The sequence below is a fragment of the Sturnira hondurensis genome, unplaced genomic scaffold, assembly GCF_014824575.4.
Source record: "Sturnira hondurensis isolate 20B ecotype Veracruz unplaced genomic scaffold, ASM1482457v3 Scaffold0020489, whole genome shotgun sequence".
Classification (NCBI taxonomy): domain Eukaryota; kingdom Metazoa; phylum Chordata; class Mammalia; order Chiroptera; family Phyllostomidae; genus Sturnira; species Sturnira hondurensis.
In genome coordinates this window covers 5,721,945-5,747,096 of record NW_028093120.1, presented here as the reverse complement: position 1 = coordinate 5,747,096, position 25,152 = coordinate 5,721,945, and the positions used below count along the sequence as shown (strand labels likewise).

At 41.8% G+C, this 25,152-nt stretch overlaps 1 protein-coding gene across 1 annotated transcript in view; it reads right to left on the bottom strand.

Annotated features, from left to right (window-relative positions):
- The window catches only part of ARHGAP42 (Rho GTPase activating protein 42), a 251,945-nt gene extending 231,362 nt beyond the window's left edge, over nucleotides 1-20,583 (bottom strand). The window contains exon 1 of the mRNA XM_037029702.1: nucleotides 19,918-20,583. Coding sequence (XP_036885597.1) covers nucleotides 19,918-20,071 — 154 coding nt within the window. The 5' untranslated portion in view covers nucleotides 20,072-20,583. The remainder of the gene's footprint in view (nucleotides 1-19,917) is intronic.
- Nucleotides 20,584-25,152: the final 4,569 nt, after the last annotated feature.

Below are 25,152 nucleotides of genomic sequence, written 5' to 3'. Positions count from 1 at the left end.
AGAAGCCAATGTATCATTTTACTGAATCTTTTACTTTAGAATGCTATGTTCCTAGGGCAATGCTGGACCCACCGTAGGTGATTAATAATTATCCGACAAGTGAATGGATTAATTATCATAATAAATATGGGTGGCAAAGATGGCTCTCCTAATTTTAAAGTAGAGAAAATGACCTCAGAGAGAGCTACGGAGTCGCCCATGGTTGTACATCGGATCACACGGTCAGGATCCATTCCCAGGTTGGTCCCACAGATGCCACATCTTACCAGATGGTAGGGCTCCCATTTCAAGCTCTCCAGTCAGCTTCCTCCTTTTAACCCTGACCCATCTGCTTCAGTATCTGTTACCTCAACAAATGTCATATTTTCCTATGAGAAATTTTCACAGGAGCTAGATTTGCTTCTGCTGGTTTATAAAACATTACAGAAGAAATCAAATACGCCATAGGTTCTGTGTTTTAACCCTGCCAGAAATACATTCTCAACATCCTTACAACATGAATCTGTTTCAGCAGAACCCTTATGGTTATTAATACTAGCTCTGTTTTAACAGAACACCGAGGATAATTAATTTGTCCATGAAAATGGTGTGCTTACTGCAACCCAACAGAACAGCCCAGACCTGTTTGCATATTTTCCGTATTTTGAGAGCCTTGATGTGCCATTTCAAAATGACTCAAGAGAGAAAGTGCTCAAAGAAAACTGGATTTAAAAAAACAACAAATTCAACAGTCAAAAATTGGAGGGTGGAGAAAGCAAGTAGATAAAGGATGTGAAGACTATACATGAAGGAAATCACTAGCAAATTATTTACAGAGAATTGTTACTGGATTGGGAAGAAATGTAGCGAAAGAGTAAAGACTAGAGAGATGATCTTAGCTTCTACCCATCTTTCTGTAATTGACTGGAGATTGAGAGCTAGCCACCTCCCCCTCCATCCGCCCACTCCCGTCTGAGCTCCACCCCCAGGCAGGAGTATAGGGAGCACACCTGGAGTCTCACAGCAAAACCCAGCCAGGGAGACAACTAGCAGGACTCTCTCTCCAACATCCCCCACTAGGTTCTCACTACTTGGAGGCTAGCGGGTATCTTTCTAATAGTGCCACCCTAGTGCATTTACATACGGCCTTCTCTTTTGGCAGATTTCACTAAGTTTTTTCACAGGCATATTTTTTTCTCATATAACAAGAAAAGCACATATACAATTCTGTACCCTGCCTTTCTCTTAGATTTATATCATAAAGTTATATTTAACTGATCAGACAAGTTACTGTTAAAGTTTACTGAATTAGTTAAGCCATGTCTAATTATTTTCTATTGTAAGTAAATTTTAATTATTTATGTATGTTGGGACCACAGTTGCCAAGCTGCGTGCAGCACCACCACACATTAGCACAGCTGAGACCCCTCACGTCTCCCTGCAGCACCAGGAAATGGGTTACCTTCGGCCACTCAGCAACCAGGGGTCACCCCTGATGTGGGGGAGGGTTGCATTCCTGGACAAAAGGGTTCTTATAAAAAGGATGGGAGGACACAGATGCTGGATAGGAACTTAATACTACCTGCTGTAGGATAAGTACCTATGAACTTTGAGGTTCTTGAAACATATGCTATCAGCAGCATAATGAAAGGAGGAGGCCTAGTACACCCTAACTAGCAAAAGGCACTTAAAAACTCCTTCAGCTAACTTAATACGTAAAAAATGGATAGCTTATTCTTTCATTACTTTGCGTTTCTTTGATTCCTCGTCAAGGTTAACAGCTGCTGTTACTCTTCAGTTAATCAACTACCCTAGGTCTCATGCTCATTACTTACTGTTCTCTCCTTTCTTACAGACGTTAATCTTTTGGTTGTGGATAAATATCATCACCAGCTTATATCTGTTTAGAAAACATTCTGACTGGACAATATGAACACCCACATTCAAGAGAAAGGAAGAAGTAAAGGAATTCTGAGAGACTGTGAAGAAAAAGTGGCAACGCTGGTGAAGAGATAAGAGAATATGGCTCCACAGAAGCCAAGGGACAAGAAGCTTCAGGAAGCAAAGAGTGGCTAACAGGATCAAATATACAATAGTCCAGTGGATCGATGACCACAGTGTCCTTTGGATTTGACAAGTAGTCACTGGAGTCCTGAGCTTTGGAATATGCCCATGCTAAATTTTTACAAATTCAATATAACCATGTATTCAAGAGCTACCTAGCAACAACTAAGTACCTGGCAGAGTACTCAACAAAGAAAGAAGCAGAGCTGAAGAACCCTGGCTAGGCCTGTGCACACAGGCCTGGTCTGAGAGGCTGGGGCTGCAGGCAGAAAGGGGACAACTGAGAGCCTACAGCTCAAAGATGCCCTAAGGAACACGTCTCTTCTCTCTAATTTAGTAAGTAACTTCTTCTAAAAAGTAGTGTTTTATAATACATACAAGATGAACTGATTTATAATTCCTAAAAAGTAATAATGTAGGGTCTGAAAAGAAACATGCAAAAACTGACTGTTTTCGTTATGAAAATAAAGCAATCTGTATGTGCAAGCCTGAAGAAGCTTTAAACAAAGTTATTTCAGATTTCCAGTCAAGTTCAGCAGACGCCACAGCTGCACTCCAGTACCAGGACGTGTTGGGGCTCCCCAAACTCCATGTCACAACACATGTACCACAAGCTTCGTTTCAGAATAATGGCTGGATGTGCATTTTAGGCAGGAAAAATTCTTTAAAAGATGAAAGTCTTATTCAATCACATAGCTGATACATGATCCAATTTCCTTCTGGTGAACTCTGGCAAAATGCAGATGTTTCTTTATTCAAAACGTAACCTTCTTGTGCTTCCCTTAACATTTCATATGTAGACTGCTTTAAATTACACATATGTGTCACCTTTGACCTGAGAACTTGTAGCTGTAAAAATGCTAATAATAAAAAATATGCCAAAGCAAGGAAAATATTTGATATAATGGTATAAATTAATATATAAATGGTATGTATTATTGCTTTTATATTTTAAGTTTGTTCACGTGTACATGAAAGATTAAATGAAAAAAATTCAGTTTATCATCATAGAAAAGCACAGAAAATGTTTCCATTTTAAACATTTTTAATATTGAGGTTACTTCATTTTTTTGTTACAAGATATAGTATGATTACTGACCATTTTCTGGCTTCTCTGTACTATGCTAGGTATCGTTCCCAAGACTTAATCCTTATGTAAAACAGTCGGTACTATTATCATTATCCCCACTGTGAAAATGAGAAAACCGAGCCCTGGCTGGCATAGCTCAGTGGATTGAGTGTGAGCCTGCGAACCATACGATCACGGTTCGATTCCCAGTCAGGGCACATGCCTGGGTTGCAGGCCAGTTCCCAGCAGGGGACTCACAAGAGGCAACCATACATTAATATTTCTCTCCCTCTCTCCTTCCCTTCCCCTCTAAAGGTAAATAAGTAAAAATATTTTTTAAAAATGAGAAAACGGAGGCTTAAGGAGAGTGACCTGCTAGGGCCACTGAGCTGCACGCACACACTCAGAATCCAGTCCAGTGCCTGAAGTGATCCCTCGTTTCTTGAATAGATCTGAGTGGATAGAAACTGGAAATTCACACTCTCAGATGAGATCCCTAAACTGTGTTGCCTGCTATAGTGGAGGTATGAACAAGTTATTCTGTGGAACACAGAGAGGCCGTCTAGAAGATAAAGGGGACACATGGGCCTACTAAGTCTTACCACCGAGCCGTAACACACACCATACAGTTTTAGCAGCTGCCCTCAGTAAGTGTAACCCAGAGGAGCTGGGCCTCTGTTCTGTATTTCCAAGGCCTAGAACAGTATCAGACGCAGTACAAAATAAGTATGCTGACTGAATATGCAAGGCAACGCTCTATTCTCTTTCTTCACATCTCTCCTGCCCCATCATTGGAGTTGGCCAATGAGTCCAATTAGCTTTTCCCATAAAATGAAAACCACATTTTTCATTGTCAGCAATAACTTCATTGATTTGGATATTTTTAGTATGTTGGCTGTCTTCCACATGGTATAACACTGATTGCTCTCAATTAATGTCTCACTTTGACCGCTATCAGCTTCAACTGGTCTACCTGACCATGGAGCATCGTCCACCAAGAAATCTCCAGCATGAAACTTTTTTGTGTGTTTCAGTTGCATATTTACCTTTCTTGAAATAATAAAGCATAATATGCTGAAAGTGTTGCTTATTCTCTTCCATTTTCAATATTAAAGTGGCTACACAAAAATTCACCAATTTTGATAAGCTTTTTTAATGCATGCTGATATGACAGCTATCACAATACAATCTAACAAAACTGTTTAAAGTGAATTTAAAGACAACTAAGCACAACTAGAGCCATCTTACAAAAAAAACACCTCTTTTTGGCCAACCCAATACTTTGTCCATTGCACTGACCCCTGTTTTTTCCCTCTTGCCACTCTTTGCACCTATTTAAAAACTGCTATTGTTGCCCTGGCTGGTGTAGCTCAGTGGATTGAACTCGGGCCTGCGAACCACACGATCGCGGTTCGATTCCCAGTCAGGGCACATGCCTGGGTTGCAGGCCAGTTCTCGGTTCCCAGTTCCTGGCAGCAGACCCATGACAGGCAACCATACATTGATATTTCTCTCCCTCTTCTCCTTCCCTTCCCCTATAAAGATAAATAAATAAAATCTTGAAAAAGAACTGCTATTGTCCTACATTTACATTATGAAATGTTAACTTATCTATAATGAAAATGAAAAACTTGGAAATGTTTCCTCCTTAAACATCCACCAAGTGATTCTGTTTTCTCCAACAAATTCAGACCATATCTGAATTTGTTATGGAAAGTTATAACTTGGCTTTAAATATGCATTTAGCTCTCAAACTGTTTCCTATCATAAAGAATATAATGTAAATGCTTATAAACCTATTAAGTCTCTGTTTATAATGGTGAATTCCAACACAGAGTTGGCATATGAACCAGCAGTTCCATCCCTAGAGAAATATCCAAGAGAATGAAAACATACAGCCACCCCAGGTACACGAGTGCTTGTAGCATTATTCATAACAGCATAACAAAGAAAATAACCAAATGTCCATCAATTCACAAACAGATAACAAAATGTGGTGACATAACTTAATATTTGGCAATAAAAAGGAATAAAGTACTAATATATACTAAAACACAGATAAGCCTTGAAAGCATGCTAAGTAAAAGAAATCAGTCACAGAAGACCACAGACTGTGTAATTTCACTATCCAGAAAGTCCAGAATGGACTAATCTATGGAAACAAAAGCATATTAGTAACAGCTGCCAAGGGCCAAAGAAGACAAAGAATGGGGAGTGACTGATACTGGGCATGGGAGTTCTTCATGGACAGAGAAACTATTCTAAAATTGGATAGTTATTTCAACATTATAAAGAACTCATACAGTTCAATAGCAAAATAATAATAATAAATATATGATTTTAAAATGAGCAGAGGATCTGAATAGAGATTTTTCTAAAACTTAAAAAATATATACAAATGGCCAACAGATACATGAAAAATGCCCAACATCACTAATCATCCGAGAAATGCAAACTGAAACCACAATGAGATGTCTCTTCACATCTGTTGGAATGACTACCACCAAAAAGACGAGAGGTAACCAGTGTTGGCATAGGAGTGGAGAAAAGAACCCCTTTTACACTGTGAAAATGCAAATTGGTTCAGCCACTGTGGAAAGCAGGAGGAAGATTCCTCAAAAAATTTAAAGTAGACCTACCATATAATACAACAACCCCACTTCTGATTAATACCCAAAGGAAATGAAAACAATATCAAAGAGATCTGTACTTCCATGTCCACTGCAGTATTCTTTACAATAGCCAAGATATGGAAACAATCTGAGGGTTCATCAACAGACATACGGATGAAAAAGATGTGGTATGCATACGTTATATACACACATACATACACATATAAAAGAACATTTTATTCAGTGATGAAAAAGGAAACCCTGCCCTTTGTGACAACATGGATGGACCATGACAGCATCATGCTAAATAGAATAAGCAGAATAGAGAAAGACAAATACTGGATAATACTGGATGGTATCACATGTGGAATCTTAAAGAGGAAAAAAAGGTCAAAATCATGAAAACAAAGAGTAGATTGATGGTTGCGCAAGAGCTGACGGTAGGAGAAATAAGAAAAGGTTGTTAAAGGTATAAACTTTCAGCTATAAAATGAATAAGGTATGAGGATCTAACATAAACCATAGTGACTGAAGTTGGTAACACTATTTTACATAACTTAAATTTGCTAAGACTTGAACTTAAATGTTCTCACACACACACACAAAAGATGAAATGTGAGGGGATGGAGGTGTTAACCTGCTGGCAGGAATCCTTCCACAATTATTCATCAAATCATGTTGATGTATACTTTAAATATCTCATGATTTTGTTTTTCAATGATACCTCAGTAATAAAGCTGAAAAAATGAAAAAACAAAATTAGATGGTGATGGTTGCACAACTCTATAATCACATGAAAAACCATGAATTGTACATTTCTTAAAAGTTTAATTTTGCCCTGGCTGGTGTAGCTCAGTGGATGGAGTGTGGGCCTGCGAACCACACGATCACGGTTCGATTCCCAGACAGGGCACATGCCTGGGTTTCAGGCCAGTTCCCAGCAGGGGACTCATGAGAGGCAACCATACATTGATATTTCTCTCCCTCTCTCCTTTCCTTCCCCTCTAAAGATAAATAAATAACAATTTTTTAAGAGTTTGATTTTATGGCAGTGAACTATACCTAATAATGCTATTTTAACAGAAGGCATTCTTATACAATGAAAATCAGCGTCCTGAAGTGGCATCTTGGAAACAACACACACAATGCTTTTTACAAACAGGAGACAACATAACTCATTTGTACAGTTTCGCTTCCTCGGCCACATCTCTTGGGTTTGAATCAATACCTATTATTGTCACTGCTGATGAGAAAATTCATCCTTTGATACAAATCTCAACTCCCTGAATAAGCCTGCTCTAGTTAATCTAATTCTGATAAATCTATATAAGATGCGACCAACTTTTTCACTAACGTATTTGTCTCCGTATGCAAAGTTTCAGAGTTGGTTCCAACACTAAGTGGTCAGTGACAACCTGTGGACTGCTGCAACTCCAGACATTCATTTGACACAACTGCCTTTAAGTCCAGTCATTTAATATGGACATTGATGAAAAAATGTATTATGTATCCACCTTCAGAGTCCCAAAGATTTGGTGCCGACTCCTATGGAGCTCACCTGCTAGGGAAAAAAGCAGGCAAACGGTTATCAGCGAACAGCATCAGAATGTGTACCTCGGTCCTCAAGTTCTGGCTAAGAAAAAAATTCAGAGCCAAGACTTATCTATAAGCGAACATTTACTGAGAAAGTCACAGAGACAGAAAAAGTAAGCTGCAGAAGAAGGGAGTCAGCTGGGCTGCAGGGACGCAGGAAACAAGGTACAGGGGCAGAAGAAAGGGCTTTGGAGTTTAGGAGAAAGACAGGCAAAGAGAACAGGCCTCGGGGAAGGAGAGAAGAAAAGGCTTGGCTAGGACCTGCTCCAGAGAGAGCGCGCTGGGGAATCAAAGGAGTAGGGAAAAGCCCCTGTGTCTGAGAGAGAGACAGAGATTTAATGTTCAGATATAAATTGTTCCCCAGAAGCAATAGCTTACTTTCACTGCCAGCCACCTTCGTGATGCCACATGACGAGACATGGCCTGCAGCTCTGATACCAACCTTAAATGCAGCTCTCCCTATGGGGCGCCTTTGTCCGGGTAAGGTAAAGATTTTGCTGAGGAGAGCCACCTCACATTCTTTTTTGAATAAAATATGGTGGTGGTGGCTGTGTATAACTCTAATTTTGCTTTCTAGTCTCAATATTAGATAGAAGTGAAATACTTGAGAAAATATTTAATACCAAGTACCATACATTGGTAGGTACACAGACAAGGAAACCCCCCCACATACACACACAAAAGCTAAGTTGACTTGCTCACAGCCATGCAAACTGCCAAGTGGCAGAATTGGAATTTAAAGGAGTTGCTCTGATTCTAAAGCCCAGGCTCTTTCTACTATTAGGCTGACTGCTGTTAATGTTAAATCTTTAATGAACCTACTTAACATTAAAATGTTGTAATGATTAAAGATTAAATGTTATTAGCACCACACATGTGTGAATGATAATGCTAAGCTAAGCTAAAGAGCAACCCCTCTGTTCAGATTATCTGAATAAATTGGGATTAGTTTAAATTAATACGTGTTCTAACAGAATGCAAACACAATCTCAAATAAATTACTGAAGTCTAAGCCACAGCCTAAGGACTTGAATTGAAAGGGTATCTTGCAACTGACAGCACAGCTCTGAATCCTTGTTTTGTCCTCTCTCACCTTCTTTGATGGAACCTCACACTCAGTCAGCCCTGAATATCCACAGGACTCTAATTTCCATTAGGGCTGTCTAAGGAACCAAGGCAATCCAGAAGAAAAAGACTTGCACCCAACAGACTTCGAATCTGACAACCCTTCAGGCATTCACGCACTTGCTGCTACTTCTTGCAGGGGATTGATTGATTGATTCAGAACCTGATTTTCTTTCTTTAACCCCTGACGCTGGCCTTTTCCAGCTCCTGCCTCGCTTCCCAAGCGATCCCAAAAGACTAGACCTCCTGTTCATTGTACCCTACTCCCTGAGCCCCAGGACGGAACTCCCCTTAAGTTCACAGATCCTTTAAGAAATATTGTTTTGGGGTTTTTTTGGTAAAATCTGTTTTATCTTTATCCTCTCTCGGTGATTCTCACACCAATCATCCCACCTTCTTGGATCAAGGAGCTCACAAGCTTGATTCAATTCCTCACTGAGCCGAATGAATCTTCCTCTTCAATTCTTAACTAAATGTTCTTTTTTCCCCCCATACTCCCTACTCCCAGTTCCTCCAACCCTACCGAAGCCGTCATTTTCCTTCCTCACCAATAACCACTGGGAAGGCATCACCTCCAGAGTAAGTCACACTCACTGAACATCTGTGCAGCACAAGAAACACCCAGGGTGGCCCTTTTTCTAAGTCCCTGTCTGCTTTCAATGCAGAAGCCAACGTGGAAAAAGGTGTCTCATCTGCACTCTGGCCTGTTATCCTCTGTGAAACTTTCCACTTCTGACAAGTGCAAGTTGTAGCCATCCTCTTTAACAGGGTTTATGGACCACTGACCCGCAGCAGAGATAAAGCACCAGCAGATATGTGCACAAAGTCTCCAAGTCTCTACTGCCCGTTCCTAATTCTTAGATGCCAGCCAAATGCTTTCTTGGTTCCCAGATCATGGTATATAATTATTCATTTGTTTAAAAGAAAAAAGCTAAATGAAAACCATGCCATACTTTATCCTCCTTTTCCACTGAGATGATTTAATTTGGGGGAAAAGCAAGACCACGCTTTAACATCCAATTAAAGCATTTCCACTTCAATCATCTTGTTGCTACAGAGTAATAATAATATTGACGAGAGTCTGTTAAAGTTATGTCTTAAAAAAGGGCTAAAATTATTAGGATTACAATGATCCTGCCTAAACCAAATGAAAATGTTATACTTTTATATTGTGTTGTGATGCATTTTTTCCATTGCCCACATGAAAACCCTACAAGGAATATTGAGCAAACGCTATTCCCATTTGTGACAAAAATAGGGTCTAGGACAAGTGACTTGCACCCAGGCCACTACCCACTGGTAGCACCAATACTAAATTCTAGCCTTACTGCTCACCACTGTTCCCTGGGCTACCAGTCCCGATAGTACCACCAGGCCACAGCAGTTACATATGACGCCTGGCAGGAGCAATACTAAAGAGGAATCTTATAGTCCCCACTCCTGGCTTATTCACTCCATAGATATTTAAAGCCCTTCTCTGTATCACGCTCCTCTTAGTAAAATGTAAATTGGTTCATGTCTAACAATTACTAAGCATTCACAATGTGGTCAGAGCTGATTAGATATCCAGATATCCTTGGCACCCAGAAGCTTATATTCCAAAGACTAAGTAAAATCTAACAAACAGAGACACACTGGGAGTATGCCATGCGACTACAGAGGCACAGATTGGAGAGATACATGCAAAGGGACATGTTGGATGACTGACAACACCGGAAGAGGAAGAGGCGAGAAGGGACCCTCCCCCACAGCCTTCAGAGGCTATGCTCTCTTGGTTTCGGACTTCTGGCGTCCAGAGCTATGAAAGACTACATTTCTGTTGTTTGAAGCTAGGAAAAATATTATTTCTCTCTCTGTCTTCTTCTCTCTCTCTCTCTTTCTCTCTCTCTCTCTCTCTCTCTCTCACACACACACACACACACACAGGAGTATTATGCAGGCAGAAAAAACCTAATTTAAGATACTGTGGGCATAGAGTTGCAGGACTAACCAAATACTAGAATCTGATTGGAGTCCAAAAACTCTAATTTAAAACTGGAGAAGACAGGAAGAGCTGGAAGGACTCCAATGTTGGTCTCTGGTATGACCAAGAGAGGTGAGGATAAAACTGAACAAATGCGAACACAGGGAGAAGGAAGCACTTGGTTTTGGCACGCGGAACCTGAGGTGCCTGAACACATTCAGGTGGTGACAGGCAGTAGGCTGGTGAAATCAGTCCCAGAGCTCAGAAAAACGAGGTGAGGGCTGGAAGCCGGGAGCAGATGTTATCACACAAGGAAAGCACACCATAGACGGGCTAAGAAGCAATCCACGAGCACCACCAGTATATCCGACGGTAGAGGAAGTAACTGACAGTGGAAGAGGCATTGAGCCACATCACATACTGAGAAAAAGGTGCCATGACAGAGCTGGGACACAAAGGAAGTAACACTAATGACAAAATGGTTACTTAAGGAAAACCAGGATCCACAAGCCCTCAGGAGATCTTTAAACCTCCTATCTATCACCTCCTATGTTGACATTTTTTCCGGAGTCCACAGCTTTCCCAAATCTTCTCCAAACAGTGTGCCCCTTTCAGGCAACCCTATTCACGGTTACGTTGATCATTTGTAATTGTCCCTCAAATTTTTCACAATCAAGTTTTAAAACAGTTGGAAAGCTAATCTCTTATTCCTTTGATTTTCCAGAGTCCCATAACGTTTTTCATAGAAGACACACAGTCCAATACAAGTTCCGAAATAATAATACCCAAGTTTCTTTCTCAAGGAATTTTCCTTTGCCTCACCTTGCTAACCTTTCCCACCGGCACCAGCACTTCTTCGCTGGGTTTCCTTTTTTCCAGGGGACTGAGGAGGGGGCTGGGGGGGGGAGGTCGGTGATAGCTTTCATTCAGACATTTTAAGGAATGAGAAAATTACATACATGAAAAAGAAAATTCTCAGCATGGTAAAGCAAAATCAATTTACATAGCTTCCACTTGCAAACGAATAATACACTACCCGGGACACTCGTTTCTATTAGCCGCTTATCACTCGTCTCCACGCACGGACACAGAGCAGTTTTCTAAATTAAATCATCCCTTTTCCGGAGTACTAAGGAGAGCGCTGAAGCTGGGCCTTTCATTTGGATAAGCTCCAGCACGTCTTTGCACACAGGGGGATACGATGTGGCCTGTCTTTCATGAACTCGCGAGCAGTACTGCTTTTTAGATTTGCATGGGGAAATACAGAGATTCCACTACTGAGAAACCTGTCTGACTTCCAAATGAAAAGGGTCATTTTGTGTCTACGCACTTGTTCCCAGGGTAAGGCCAAGGTTCAGGAGAATACTATTAATGTGGCAAAGTCACACACACGGTGCATTTTTCCCATTTTTTCCCTACCACCTGACACTGAGAACTACGCCAGGGCGATTCTCTGTCTTTCACAAAATATAAGACAATCCATTATCCCTGATAATCACCCCAGTCCGATCATGAAAAAGTCATGGCTTGGCATTTTTAAAATATCAGATCTAAAGATTTTTACCACATACCCTAAAAATTTTAAAAAATCGGTAGTAATTAATATAAAACAATCTACACAGAGTTAACTATTAGTCTTATCCTACATTTTCCCACCATGTTCCATGTTAAAATTACAATTAGACAAATTACCCTCAACAGAAAGATGCAAACAAACACCCTAGAAAATTAGTGAATATTTTTTCTTCTTTTAGGCATACACACCCCTGCAACAAAGGAGAAGGCTGGAAAATATAGAAAGTATTAGCTATTAAAGCACCATACTATCTCCACAATTCACTTTTCCTGAAGCAAATCGCATCCCTTACAGAGTGTTGCACAAGTGTGTTTTGCTGTAACACTTTCTTCAGCATTATGAGTGCATTCCTGATCATAAGATCAGAACCCTGTAGATAGGACCAAGGATGTATTCTGATTAACCAAAATATTCCAGTTATACGTAATCCCATAGAGAAGGATCCAAATTACCAGAACTATCCAGGCCAAAGTTTAGATTCAACTGGCCAAACACAAAAATGATAAAATAACAACATTGCTATTGACTTGTCCTGTTAGCACCCTGCCCTTTCCCTTGGCTCCAAGGGCAGTTAGGATGACCAAATACTATGGAAGTTGCTCCATTTACACAAATCCCAACCATTAGCCTCAGAACATGGCAGCTGCAAAAGATGAAGCCCAGATTCCATGCACTAGAGAGCCAAATGCTCAGCAACTGGTTTTGATTTTCAGGATAAAACTCAGCAAGAAGTAGGTAGCAAGGCCTTGATGGATGGGGCCAGATCCACTGAGGTTACACTATCAGGATTATTAGATCTTGGGCAGATGTTCAGCCAGATGGAGGGACAAGGAAGGTGGGCAGAGCTGCAAGCTGAAACTGATGGATAGAAGGCGGCTGGCACCTGCCTAGAAGGCTGAAGTGAGCAGAAACTACCATGCAGACGGCAGTGGCGGCCTCGGCCTGAACAGGCGGAAATCAACTCTGGAAAGAAACAATATTCGCCAAAGAGACTCAAGACTAAATAACTCCCTTTCCTTTGCCCTGTTTTATCTGTCCATAGTAAACATTTGATTACTGTATAATAATTTGCTGAGTGTGGCTTAATCGTCTAATTTTTTAAAAGATTTTACTTATTTCTTTTTAGACAGAAGGGAAGGGAGAGAGAAAGAGAGGGAAAGAAACATCAATGTGTGGCTGCCTCTCCTGCGCCCCCCACTGGGGACCTGGCCCGAAACCCAGGCCTGGGCCCTGACTGGGAATCAAAGCAGCGACTCCAGTCTATAGGCCAGTGCTCAGCCACTGAGCCACATCAGCCAGGGCAAGGCTAAAATTTTTTAAATATTTTATTTATTTATCTTCAGAGAGGAAGGGAAGGAGAGAGAGAGAGAGAGAGAAACATCAATGTATGGAACTGGCCTGCAACCCAGGCATGTGCCCTGACTGGGAATCGAACCTCGATTGTGTGGTTCGCAGGCCCGCGCTCATCAAGACTAAAATTTTTAATCTAATATTTCTCTATAAATCTAGGAGAAAATTTCCTACTCTCTACGTATTCATTGGTTGAGTAAAATTGCACTTGACATCAAAGCAATACTGAATATAAGCTTTACTATGATTTTTTAACATTTTATTTATTAATTTTAGACAGAGGGGCAGGGAGGGAGGGAGGGAGAGAAACATCAATGTGTGGTTGCCTCTCACACACCCCCCATCGAGGACCTGAGACACATGCCCTGACTGGGAATTGAAGCGACAACCTTTTGGTTTGCAGGCCAGTGCTCAATCCACGCACCCACACCAGCCAGGGCTATTATTATCTTTCTTAGATAATCTTGAGTCATGCTTTTACAACATCACCATAGCATTGTGCCCTAGGAAATGCTACCGACTGAAAGGATATTTGTAAAAGCAGCTTTTAGTTGACTTAAAAGTTTAGTGGTTACCTGGGATGTTTGCACTTTCGGAGTACCTTGATCACAACTCCCAGGAGGCAGTACAAAAGGTGGTTCCTGGTAAGCTTCTCCACCAGGCAGGAAACGTTTTCTGCTCCATCCCAGCAACCCATTCCCCTGCCTTCTAAGAGGACCACCCTTCAATCACTACCTTCTGAAAAGGGAAATCTAATAGCAAGAAAAACAATGTTGCTAAAGGGTACCAATTCAGCTTATGTAGAGAATTGGAAGACGGGGAGGAGGAAGTACTCAGCCAGTGCTATTTAATTCCACCTTGATAAGCATGAAGGCAAGGCTCCCATTTAAATGAACACAAGTATAACTGCTTTTCATTGTACATTTCCCTGAAGCAGAACCTTAAAGCACCACATTCCTACTCTCCCAGTTCCTAAATGAATTACAGTTCCTTTGAAGAATACAGTCACTTCTGGCTCACTTAACTCAAATTCTAAGGACTAGAAGAACCTAACGAACGGTGGCAGTGACTCCACATCCACACCTCTGATTAGGCTGCACAGCCAAGTGAGTGCAAGGGCCCTCGTGCAACAGCAGCAGCGAAGTAGCTCCTGGAGGGTAAACAGGAGTCCCTGAGTTCCACTTCAACTAAATAAAACCTAGGTGAAAATTTAAATACCCACACTAACCTAAAACAACAGCAGTTCTCACTGAAAGTTGAGGGATGACCAGGTAAATAGCACAGTAACGAAAGAAGGTCTTCCAAACTTCTTAAACTTGTTTTTGTTCTTTTACCTTGTATTTGATTCCTCCCCTGTGCCACCAAAAACTGGTAGCATAGCGGGCCCTGCATATGCACACAAAACAGAGACTGGATTAGAGTGAAGAAAGAAGTGATACCTGACTAAAGGTGAGTTTGTGAAACACAGCAAATGAAAGGCAGGAGTACCTACCTCACCTTTCCTAAGATATGTCCACGGAGCCTTTGCATTTGGGGTTTTCTTTTACTATAAACAACTACCTCGCCCCAGATTACAAGAGCGCCATAGCAGTGTACTTTATAAACTGAGGTCTGTGGACCCTGAGGGTAGACACCTTTGAGAAATCCTGTTCTTGCCTCTCTCTAATAATGTATACATTAACTGCAAATTATCCATCAACTTCTGAGCAACCTACCACTCAAACTAGGTGCCCTTCTTGTTGTGTCATGGGTCACGAGTGACAAGAACTAGGCTTTAAGAACACGGGCAATATAACCAATAAATGAGTAAGGTTTGCAATAGATAGAAGGCCACCCTCAGGGCAAGAAGATTTTAAAGAACTGCAGTTTCAGTCGGGAAAAACAGCCAGAAAATGAATCACCCACAAACAAGATAGTATCAGCAGTCTTTATCCAAGAGGAAATTTTGTTTCAGCAAAACATCATCCATTAGATTAATGAAATGTCGCTGAAAAACTTGTTATTGATTTCACAGTGTTGTTTATATTTAATTTGTAAACGGATTCGCTTTGAATAAGATTCTATGAATAAGCAACGGAATTATAGTTTCGTGCTTGGGTATATTACTAAGTTACCATAATAAATAACTAAATCTATATGAGGATCCACTAAATTTTTTTTTCCCTTTAAAAGATGCACAAACATACACATTGAAGAAACAGCGACCTAAAGGCAAAGGGAAAGGCTGGCCGATCCCACCTTGAGGCAATCAGAGGAAGGAGGCAGCGATAAGAAAGGAGAGATGGCCCAGACGCCGAAGGGCAGGGCGGAGTAAAGACTGTTGATACATTCTCCCCACCCAGTCATTCAACTTAATGAGTACAACTCTATTTCTGTCTATTTTTTTTCTTTATCTTCTTTTGAGCGGGGAGCGGGGCAGAGGCAGAGAGGGTGTTTTTCTATGCTTGCAATGTCAAAGCTCTACCTAAACGTGGTTCTTTGAATTCAAAAGTATAAAGGAAGAGAAAGAAAAGGGGAAATTTTATGAGAAAGCCATTTTGAAATGTGTCTTTGAAACATAAAAGGAGAAGATTCATAAGGAAAACTAGCCTATGATGTCACAACTCAAACTTTAAGACTGGCCCCCGTTAAAGAACGAAGTTCACGGGATAACACTCGACGAAAAGGGTGAAGATTTTTGAGTCACACAACGTGAGCTAAAACTCACCTTGCCAGTATGAAATATTCTCAGGTATCACTCACCAACGTCCATGTGGCTTGTAACAAAATAAACAAATAATCCTAGTGGTGAACATTTTTAAAACGTTCCCTCATTTTACAGAAGAGGTAGGACCGACCAATTATCACACAGCATTTCACAGCATCAGGACTTAAACTCAGGTCTATGTCAATCTACTTAAACTGTCATCCATTTTCTCACAGTGGATATGAATATGAAATGCAATAATTCACGTTAAAATGTTAAGTATCTTACATATATTTGAAATTGAAGTCATCCTCTTGAGGTTTTCATATATAGGGATCCTTCCAAACACTGTACTAAAGACACCTGTATGCTGAACCAGAGACCTAGGAGTACACTTAACTCCTGGGGGAACAGTCAGGCATGAACGAACCAAGTGTGCGTGCCAATATTCTCACCAGGCAAGTTATTAACGAAGATGAAAATAAGAGAAGATGTTTAGAAATGTATTGACGATTATGCAGGAAGGTTATCGTAAGAACCATTAATTATTAATGAAACTAACAGCAATAAGAAGTGCTAAAAATAACACTGAACGGATACTGGATACACTATTGAAACAGTATGTAAGAGAATGGAAAGACAGAGTTTAAAGACAGAGAAGGGGAAGGCTTCTCTGGCAGAAAGGAAAAACAGTGAGAAAGGGACAGGACGGGGGAAGAAGGCTCCTTGCTGAACCAAAGGCAGAACTGAGCAGGCTTCAAGTCCTTTAGAGACACTCCCCACCCTGATATCGTAGTGCTTCAGAGGGTGGGCATTCAGCAGCTGCAGCCCGGCCTCAGAGCATCGTCCCCAACGGACCGAAGGTGGCTTGCCGGAAGAAAACCAGTGCCACAATGTGATTTTAAGGGTTCTTCTGCTCCAAAACTTTCTCATTCGGCATCTGATGCTGGGAATTTTTTTTTTTTAAAGATCTTATTTATTTATTTATCTTTAGAGGGGAAGGAGAGAGGGAGAGAAACATCAATGTATGGTTGCCTTTTGTGCGTCCCCTGCTGGGAGTTGGCCTGCAGGGAACTGGCCTGCAACCCAGGCATGTGCCCTGACTGGGAATCGAACCGCGATCGTGTGGTTCGCAGGCCCGCACTCAATCCACTGAGCTACACCAGCCAGGGCCTGATGCTGGGAATTTTTTAACAAAGGAATAAATTATTTTCCTTCCACAATGAGAGAAGTAATAATCGAATGTTAGTTAAATAAAGAACAGTCATGCTTTACTAAATGATGGGGGCACATTCTGAGAAATGCGGGATCAGGCAATTTTGATTTCATTACTGTGGGAACATCAGGGAGCTCACTCACACAAACCTAGATGGTAGAACCCACTACACACCCAGGCTGAATGGTGTAGAGCCTCTTGCTCCTAAGCTACAAATCTGTATCGCAGATTACCATACTGAATTTTGTACGCGATTGTAACACTATAATTGTTTACTTATCTAACTATACCTAAATATAGAAAAGGTAGTATAAAAATATAGTATCAAAGATAAAATATGGTACACGTATGCAGGGCACTTTCCACAAATAGAGCTTGCAGAACTGGAAGTTGCTTTGGGTGGGTCAGTGAGGGAGTGGTGAGTGAATGGGAACACCTATGACATTATTGTACACTACCATAGACTTTACGTAAACACTGCACACTTTCACCACACTAGGTTTATAAAACAATGTGAGATTAAATCAAGTACAAGAGAAAATGATGCAACCAAGAGACACAATAAACCAATGTTTGAGGCTGCTGCTGGTGTTACATGGCACACTGTTTTACAGCAAACTTCTATTTTATAAGTAGAAAGAGTACATTCAAATACAATAAAAAACTATAGTACAGCAAATACATAAACCCGTAATGCAGTCATTTACTCTATTATGGTGTGTCATACATAATTGTATGTACTACGCCTTTATAGGACAGGCAGCACAGAAGGTGTGTTTACACCAGCATCACCACAAACTCAGAAAGAATGAGTGGAGCTACAACTGAGGACGGCTACTACGTCACTAGCAACAGGAATTCTTCAGCTCCATTATAATCTTAGGGCCCCACCGTTGACAGAAATGTCATTGTACATAGCACATGACTAGAACGCAATCTCATCACGAACCTAAGGATCCTAACAACAGGATCTATACATTTGAGGACCTTACACTCTCAAGATTTCTTCACTTACAAAAATGAAAGAACAAACTGGTAAGGATGGAAATACCCTGATTTTTGCAAGGCTAGATTCAAAATCATCATAAAGTACATAATGTTACTTGTAAAATAATGTACATTTCATAGGTTTTATCACAGCTATGTATGTATTTTCAACTTCTGAAACACTACAACTGGTCACCAGCAGTAAAGAGAAATGCCATTTGTAGACTATTTGGCATCTCGGGCAGGAGTTGGTTGAGCATTTAGCACTTGGTGATGGGGAAACTTTGAAGAGGCGTTATGATCTCTAAGAGGCAGAGACTAACTCCAAGACCCGAAGCAGGATTTGCAAACCCAAAGGAAGGACAGTTCACATCTGTCTACACACAGGATGGAAAGAACTGCAGATAAATTGTATTTCTCACAAATCAGTAAATACCGTTATCAGTAGTAGGCTCAGATTCAGAAATTAAGTGAATGTGGGCATAAAAATACTTTCTTTACCCAGTTAAGTAACACAAGTGATAAGTAAATATTCTAGTTCTAGGGATGGTTAAAATAAAGAAGGATTTGGAAGTACACTAATTTCAATACATTTTGCTAAGCTCCATTCTTACATGAATACATTTCGACATCAGATGCTAGTGTCTTTTGCCGGCACACACATAATCCCCATCACGTTGTTACTGACCTTGAACTTTACACATACAGTGATGCATCCTGTACATATGTCCTGGGGACTAGGACTGCTAGACCATCCAAAAGCCTCTCCAATTTACGAAAATAATGCACTCACCAGCCCTCAGAGGCCAGAGATTCCAGGACTTTTTTTTTCAGAGGCTGAAGCATTCAGAAGCCTCAGTTAAGATGTAAATATACCCTGGGAAAGGTAAGGGGTTAATCCTTCTCCATTAGCCACTTAATTATCGACAAGAGAAACTCCGAGTTCCTTTTCCTAAATCTTTCTTAGGTCTCAGTAATTAAAAGTGGAGATCGCGGTCAGGGGGTGTGCGGGACGGAAGTGGGAAAAGCCCCCAGGGTCTTCTTTACTTCCTGTAGATGATGGGATCCCATTGGCCTTCGGCCACTGAACGAGCATCCTCGGTGACACCATCACCACCAGAATTATAACGTAAACCAAAAATTAACATGCACAATAACTTGTAAAGAGATAAAATTCACTGGCCCATGTTGTCTTCCATCATCTTACTAAATGGCAAAGCTACATTTTTGTAAAAGCCAGCTCCTGATTGTGTCCAAGGAAGAGCCACTGATATACATAAGAAAATAATCATATTCTGTGAATATCACTAAACAGATTAGCTTCGTTTTACTCGTAGGGCAAATTCTTCAATGCTTCCTTAAGGATTTTTTAAGTGTTCAAATTACCCATAAAAGACCAATAGTCCCCAACATTTTTTTCCAAGAACATTATACAAAAGATGGCTTTTGTACAACTTTATCCAGGATGCATTACAGTGTCTACTAGAAAACTTTTCCCTTCTCCGAAGGCATGGTGGTCAAGAGCACCTAAGAACAAACTTTGTTGGCAACCAGCAGGGGAGCTCTTCAGCTATTGTCCCCAAACCCATTCAAACAAAAGAAGCTCCTTCGCCTCCATCCCACTCCTCAACCCGTACCCCGTGGGGAAACTCCAGACCCCCTCACCCTCTCCACCCTCCCGCGGCAGCTCTACTTACTCCTCAGCGCCCCAATGAGCAGAGAGCCATCCTTAATCAGCTCTTTGATGAACTTGTTGGTCCGCTCCAGCTCAATCTCGTGACACTGGAGGCGCTCCCTGAAATCCGGGCTGTCCAAGTAGGAATCACTGAACTCCAGAGTAGGCAGCCCCATGGCACAGGCACTGCCAGCGGCCGCCGGGGACACGTCCGGGCCGGGAGTCAGGGCGGGGGCAGTCGGCGACCGTGACCGGCTCTGGGACGCGAGATCGCGAGTAACGCGCCGGGAAGCAGGGGACCGCGCAGAGGAAACGGGCCCCGCGCGCCCCGCCGCCTGCGCCGGGTTCCCGTGCCGCGCGGACACCTCCGGACTCAGTCTTCTCTTGAGGCCAAGCTGGCGCACACACCAGGGGTGGGCCGGGGCGCGGGTCTGCTTACGGTGTTTTCCTCGCAGCACATCGTCGCCGCGAGCACCCAGGCGGCGGAGACTCCGGGCCGCGGCTGGGCAGGAAAGTTCTCTGCGGCGCGCAGACACTTCCGGCAGCTCCGCTCTCTCCTCTCTTGACAGTCGTTTGTGTACTGAGACCGAAGCGCCCGGCCGCCACTCCGGCGGGGCTGGGGAAACCCTCCCCCTCCGCGGACGCAAGCTCAGAGAGCTCGCAAATCCAACTGAGGGTCAGAGACCCTCCTCCTGCCTCCGCGCCCCCACCCCCGCGCCACCCCGCCCCTTCTCTCCTTCCCCCTCCTTCCCTCACCCAACCGCCCGCACTTCGCTCCCAGGCTCCGCGCTGCTGCGGAGGGATCGCGCTCCTGCCGGCTCTCTGGGCGTTACCCCGTCCTCTCCTGGGCCCCCAGCTCGTTGTAGCCCGCGGTGGCACTTTGGGTCTTCCATTCTACTGAAGTTTTTCAAACTCCCGACGTATTTCCCCTTACCTCTCTTCCTCACTACCCAACTCCCTAGAATCCTTTGGCAGAGAAACCAGCCTTCATTTTGAAACCTGGTGGAAAGATGCTATATTTTAAACATTAGTTTAGATTTTGCTTTACACATCTCCACTGAATGCATATAAATTCCAGCTTGAAAAGTTTTCCGGTCTCTTTCCCGTTGCTCATGTCTTTGATCCAAGAAATATGGGGGTTTTCTATTCAAATTGAAAGCTTCATAGGCCTGGGGGTGTTTATTGTTTTTCCAAGTAGCTGTGAAGGTGGGAAGATTTTGGGTCTTCCCCATACCCCAAATACCCACCTCAGACTTAGGTGCTCCTACTGCCAGAAGAAAACCTATTTGCCCCCACAAAACTGTATCTTTTATAGGCAGCTGGAAGAAACTGCCCTACAAGCAGGCAGATTTTCCAATTGTTGAAGTTGTCTGGCGTTCTACATGAGTAGTTCATTTCCACAAAGAGGCAGTTACCCTCCTCTGGTAGAGGATCACCTAATAAATTTCTGTTCTCTCCGGAGCTTGACACCAAGAGAAACTGCTGTATTGCATCCAGTCCTTCTATCATCTACCGGGTTTCTGAGAACCCAGTTATTTTTCTTAAGAATCTGCTTTTAATTTCTGCCTTCACTGCTTTGTCCATTTGAACCATCTGTGGGGGCTGGGGGTGGACTTATTCTACAGATCATGGGAAAAATTCCATTAAAGTGCTTGGCATTTTTCCCAATTAAGTTTCGGAGACTGTCAAGACTTTTAGTTTCAAATGTTTTTTTGAGTACACATAAACATTAAAAATAGCACGTAAACCATAAACTAAGACAGATAAGATGATGTAAGCAGTGTATTTGATGGCTTTGATTTAAATTCTCCTGAGCCAGGAAAATCAGACTTAAAAGACCTTCCCAGGCAGTCAGACTTCAAAATATTATAACAATGGCCACTCACGATTTGAGTCATTTTAACTCCAAGTGTCTAACTTGAGTCTGTCAATTAAATACTCTTCATTTGGGTAGGTGGGGTGGGAGTGGAGGCACAAAACGAGCTACTATTTATTTCCCAGTTAATGGAGTGACAGAGCAGCAGTGAGCAGCGAAGCTGTTTTCCACCTGAGCTGATTGTATCTATTCATTGCACGGCCAAAAGACAAAAAACCAGTCAGGCCAAACAAACAGTTTCCTTTCAACTTCTGCCATGTCACTGTTCCAAGAAACTAAATGCAGTGCCAGTTGCTGAGATATGAAACAGGATAAAATAAAGTAATTCCTTCCTGTTTTTCATTAAATAAAAGCCCTGTGATGAATTCTTCAAAAATGCATCAGCAGTGTTTGTTAAATACCACTTTGTTAAATATCACTGTGCTGGATGTCAATTTTCATTTTTCTTTAAAAGTGTAGGACAGATTTACTCTAGACATGGGTAAGCATTTACCCACTCATGTATGGAACTGCATGTTTCCTACCTCCTATCTACATTACTGGGATGTGGGCAGACATGTGATTTATACGGAAAGATAAATAAAGCAAAGCATACTACCTGACCTCAAGCAGTTCTCGAGAAAACGTGGAGCTCAAGCGCCCGTATCTCCTGAGGCAGAATGCTCTCTGTGCAGATAATGCACTGATGGCCTCATCACTGTGTTTCCTCTAAGGCCCATCATTTCGTTCACATGGAATAAGCATTTTTCCTCCTACCCTTCATCCTTTAACCTCTAAAATTTAATATGTTGCCATGGACTTTTTCCCCGTAGGTGCCTTTAGGGTTACTCATGACTTACCCCGGTGATTCATCCTTTAATTATACCTGCTAGTCAGGCTTTGTCTTAGGCCGCATTAACTCAGCTACTTGAGAGACACCAAAAATGGATTTGCTTTGAGGTAGATTTATGGGCAGTTTTGAACTGTTGTTTTCCCAGCATAATAACTAAACCAGACTCTTTCTGAGAACAGGCTTTCTAAATAAAAGAGTGCCTATACTAGGAACCTTTTTTTTAAAAAATGGATTGAATTGTAGCCTCTCCAACAACGTCCACTTCCCAGTATGTGTCCCTGCCGGCTGCATGGTGAGTCTCACAAATGTTATTGGCTGACACGTTCTTTGGCATGGTTACTGGCACAGAGAAATGTCTCTGTTTGTTTTCGTAATTCTGAAATGGGATGTGTGGGACTTTGTTTTTTTTAAAGAGCAAAAGTGTGAGTTGGGGAGAGTAAACTACTATATGATGTTTGTAAATGTCTGCCTCAAACCTTTTTCTTGACCTAGATCATGCCCAGCAATTAAGCCTGATGCTTAATATATACTCAGTAAGTGTTACAGTTAGGTTGTTATTATCATTTTTTAGTTAGTTTTATAGACTTAGGCCTTCCAGGCTTAGATTGTGAGGCTAAATCCAGGCATGGTAGAGAATGACTAAACAGAAGGTGAATGCTTCCCAGAAGACTAAGCGGACCCTTCAGTCCTTCCTACAGTGAGAAGGCGTGAGTGACACCACCGCAGCTTGCGTTCCCACCTGCGGGTTATATTTTCTCAAAGCGTGTTCCTTGAAAGAAGTTTTTGTACCATTCTGGTTCAACCTTACATCATGTCTAGAAAAATAGTATTGAACCCACCTGAACAAAATATACAATTTGATACCTTTAAACATTTTTATTGTGGTAAACACACATAGCGTGTAATTTATTTATCGTTTTACACTTTTTTAAGTGTATAATTCAGTGGCATTAGGTACATTCACACTGTTGTGCAACAACCATCCCCGTTCATTTCCAGAACACATTTATCTTCTGCAACTGAAACTCTGTAGCCATTAAACAGCAACTTCCTACACCCTCCTCCCCTGGTCCCTGGTAACAACTATTCTACTTTTTATTTGTACAAATTTGGTGGCTCTAGGTAACTCATATAAGTAGAATCACACAATATGTGTCCTTTGTGGCTGAATTATTTCACTTCGGTGATTTTATTATTCATAAGAGAAACAAAGCTATAAAAATCAGATTTGTTTTTAAAACCCTTTGAACCTACATAAATTTTTTTAATCAAAAGAGTTTCTAAAATACTCTTCTGCTAACCAAAAAAGGAAATTCTGATCAAGCCCATCCATGGCACTTGATTCTGCTTTATTAAGCACATTTTTTTGGTCCCGCACAATTCTTCTCTGATTGGTTGATGTATAACATTGCATTCTTTGATGGGCAAGTATACGTGTCATAGCACTAGTGACAGTGGCCTATGTGACTTGCTAACATTGTTTTTTGCAGCTAAAATTTCATAGCAGAGTTCTTCTCCAATGGACACAACTCTGCCATCTTCTTTTCTGCTGTTGTCACGAAACACAGACACACGATAAATGTAGCTTCGGTTAAAAAAGAAGCTTCACTTTGTCCAGGCGCATGAAATGGTAGTCTTTTCCAGGAAGAGCAGGGAACATAGACTACATTGTGTGAATGTATTGACTTCAAGGGCTTACCATCCAAGATAGGGAATAAAGAGCAATGGTTGGAAGACCATTAGGCAAATGGTTGAGAGATGAGATGAGAAGAGGTACTAGGGAGGCATACATGAGAACAGGGGAGAGATGGGCGGTAAACAGATTAGATACAGGAAAGAAACATACTGTGTCACTGCATGGATGAAGAATCCAACATAACTCTCTAAGATGTAAGCCTGTATAACTGAAAAGTATTATCTTTTTAGAATAAGCGTAACTAGGCTTGGCTTCCCGCGCTAAGTCGGGGTACAGTCAGTGTGACCGAGAGGTGCTGTCTAGGGGAGAGGCCTGCAGCACTAGCACGCAGGGGGTCGGGTTGAGTTTAACAGAAGGGCCGAGGAGAGCAGCAAATCGAGATCACCAACTCCGAGAGCGGGAATAACTACAGAGGGTGGGATGTATTCCATGTGACGATGGGACTTTTAAAGCCCCTTCTAGAGCTAAGGTTTTATTATGAGGACAGACTTCTAAAGAACAGGATGCAGGAAGAAAGCGGAATTCTGAGTATGAAACCCTGGTCAACTAACTGCATTTACCCAGAGAAGAAACGGAGGTAGAGACAGAGACGAGGGTGGGGGGGGTCGGGGGGTGGGGAGAAAGATGAATTTATGTGATTTCCAGTTTTTTTGCTTTGTTTTGTTTTTAGGCATAGATTTCTATTTCCATTTAGTGTTGCCCTCTTGTGGCAAATCATAGTGTTTGCTAACTCTGACAGAAAACCTTAATGCAAAAGGTAGATGGAAATGTGAGGAGCGCATGATGTGCTGGGCATGATACACAGAGTGCGTATGCACAATAAATATATTGCTTCATCTAGCCTTCTCCACAG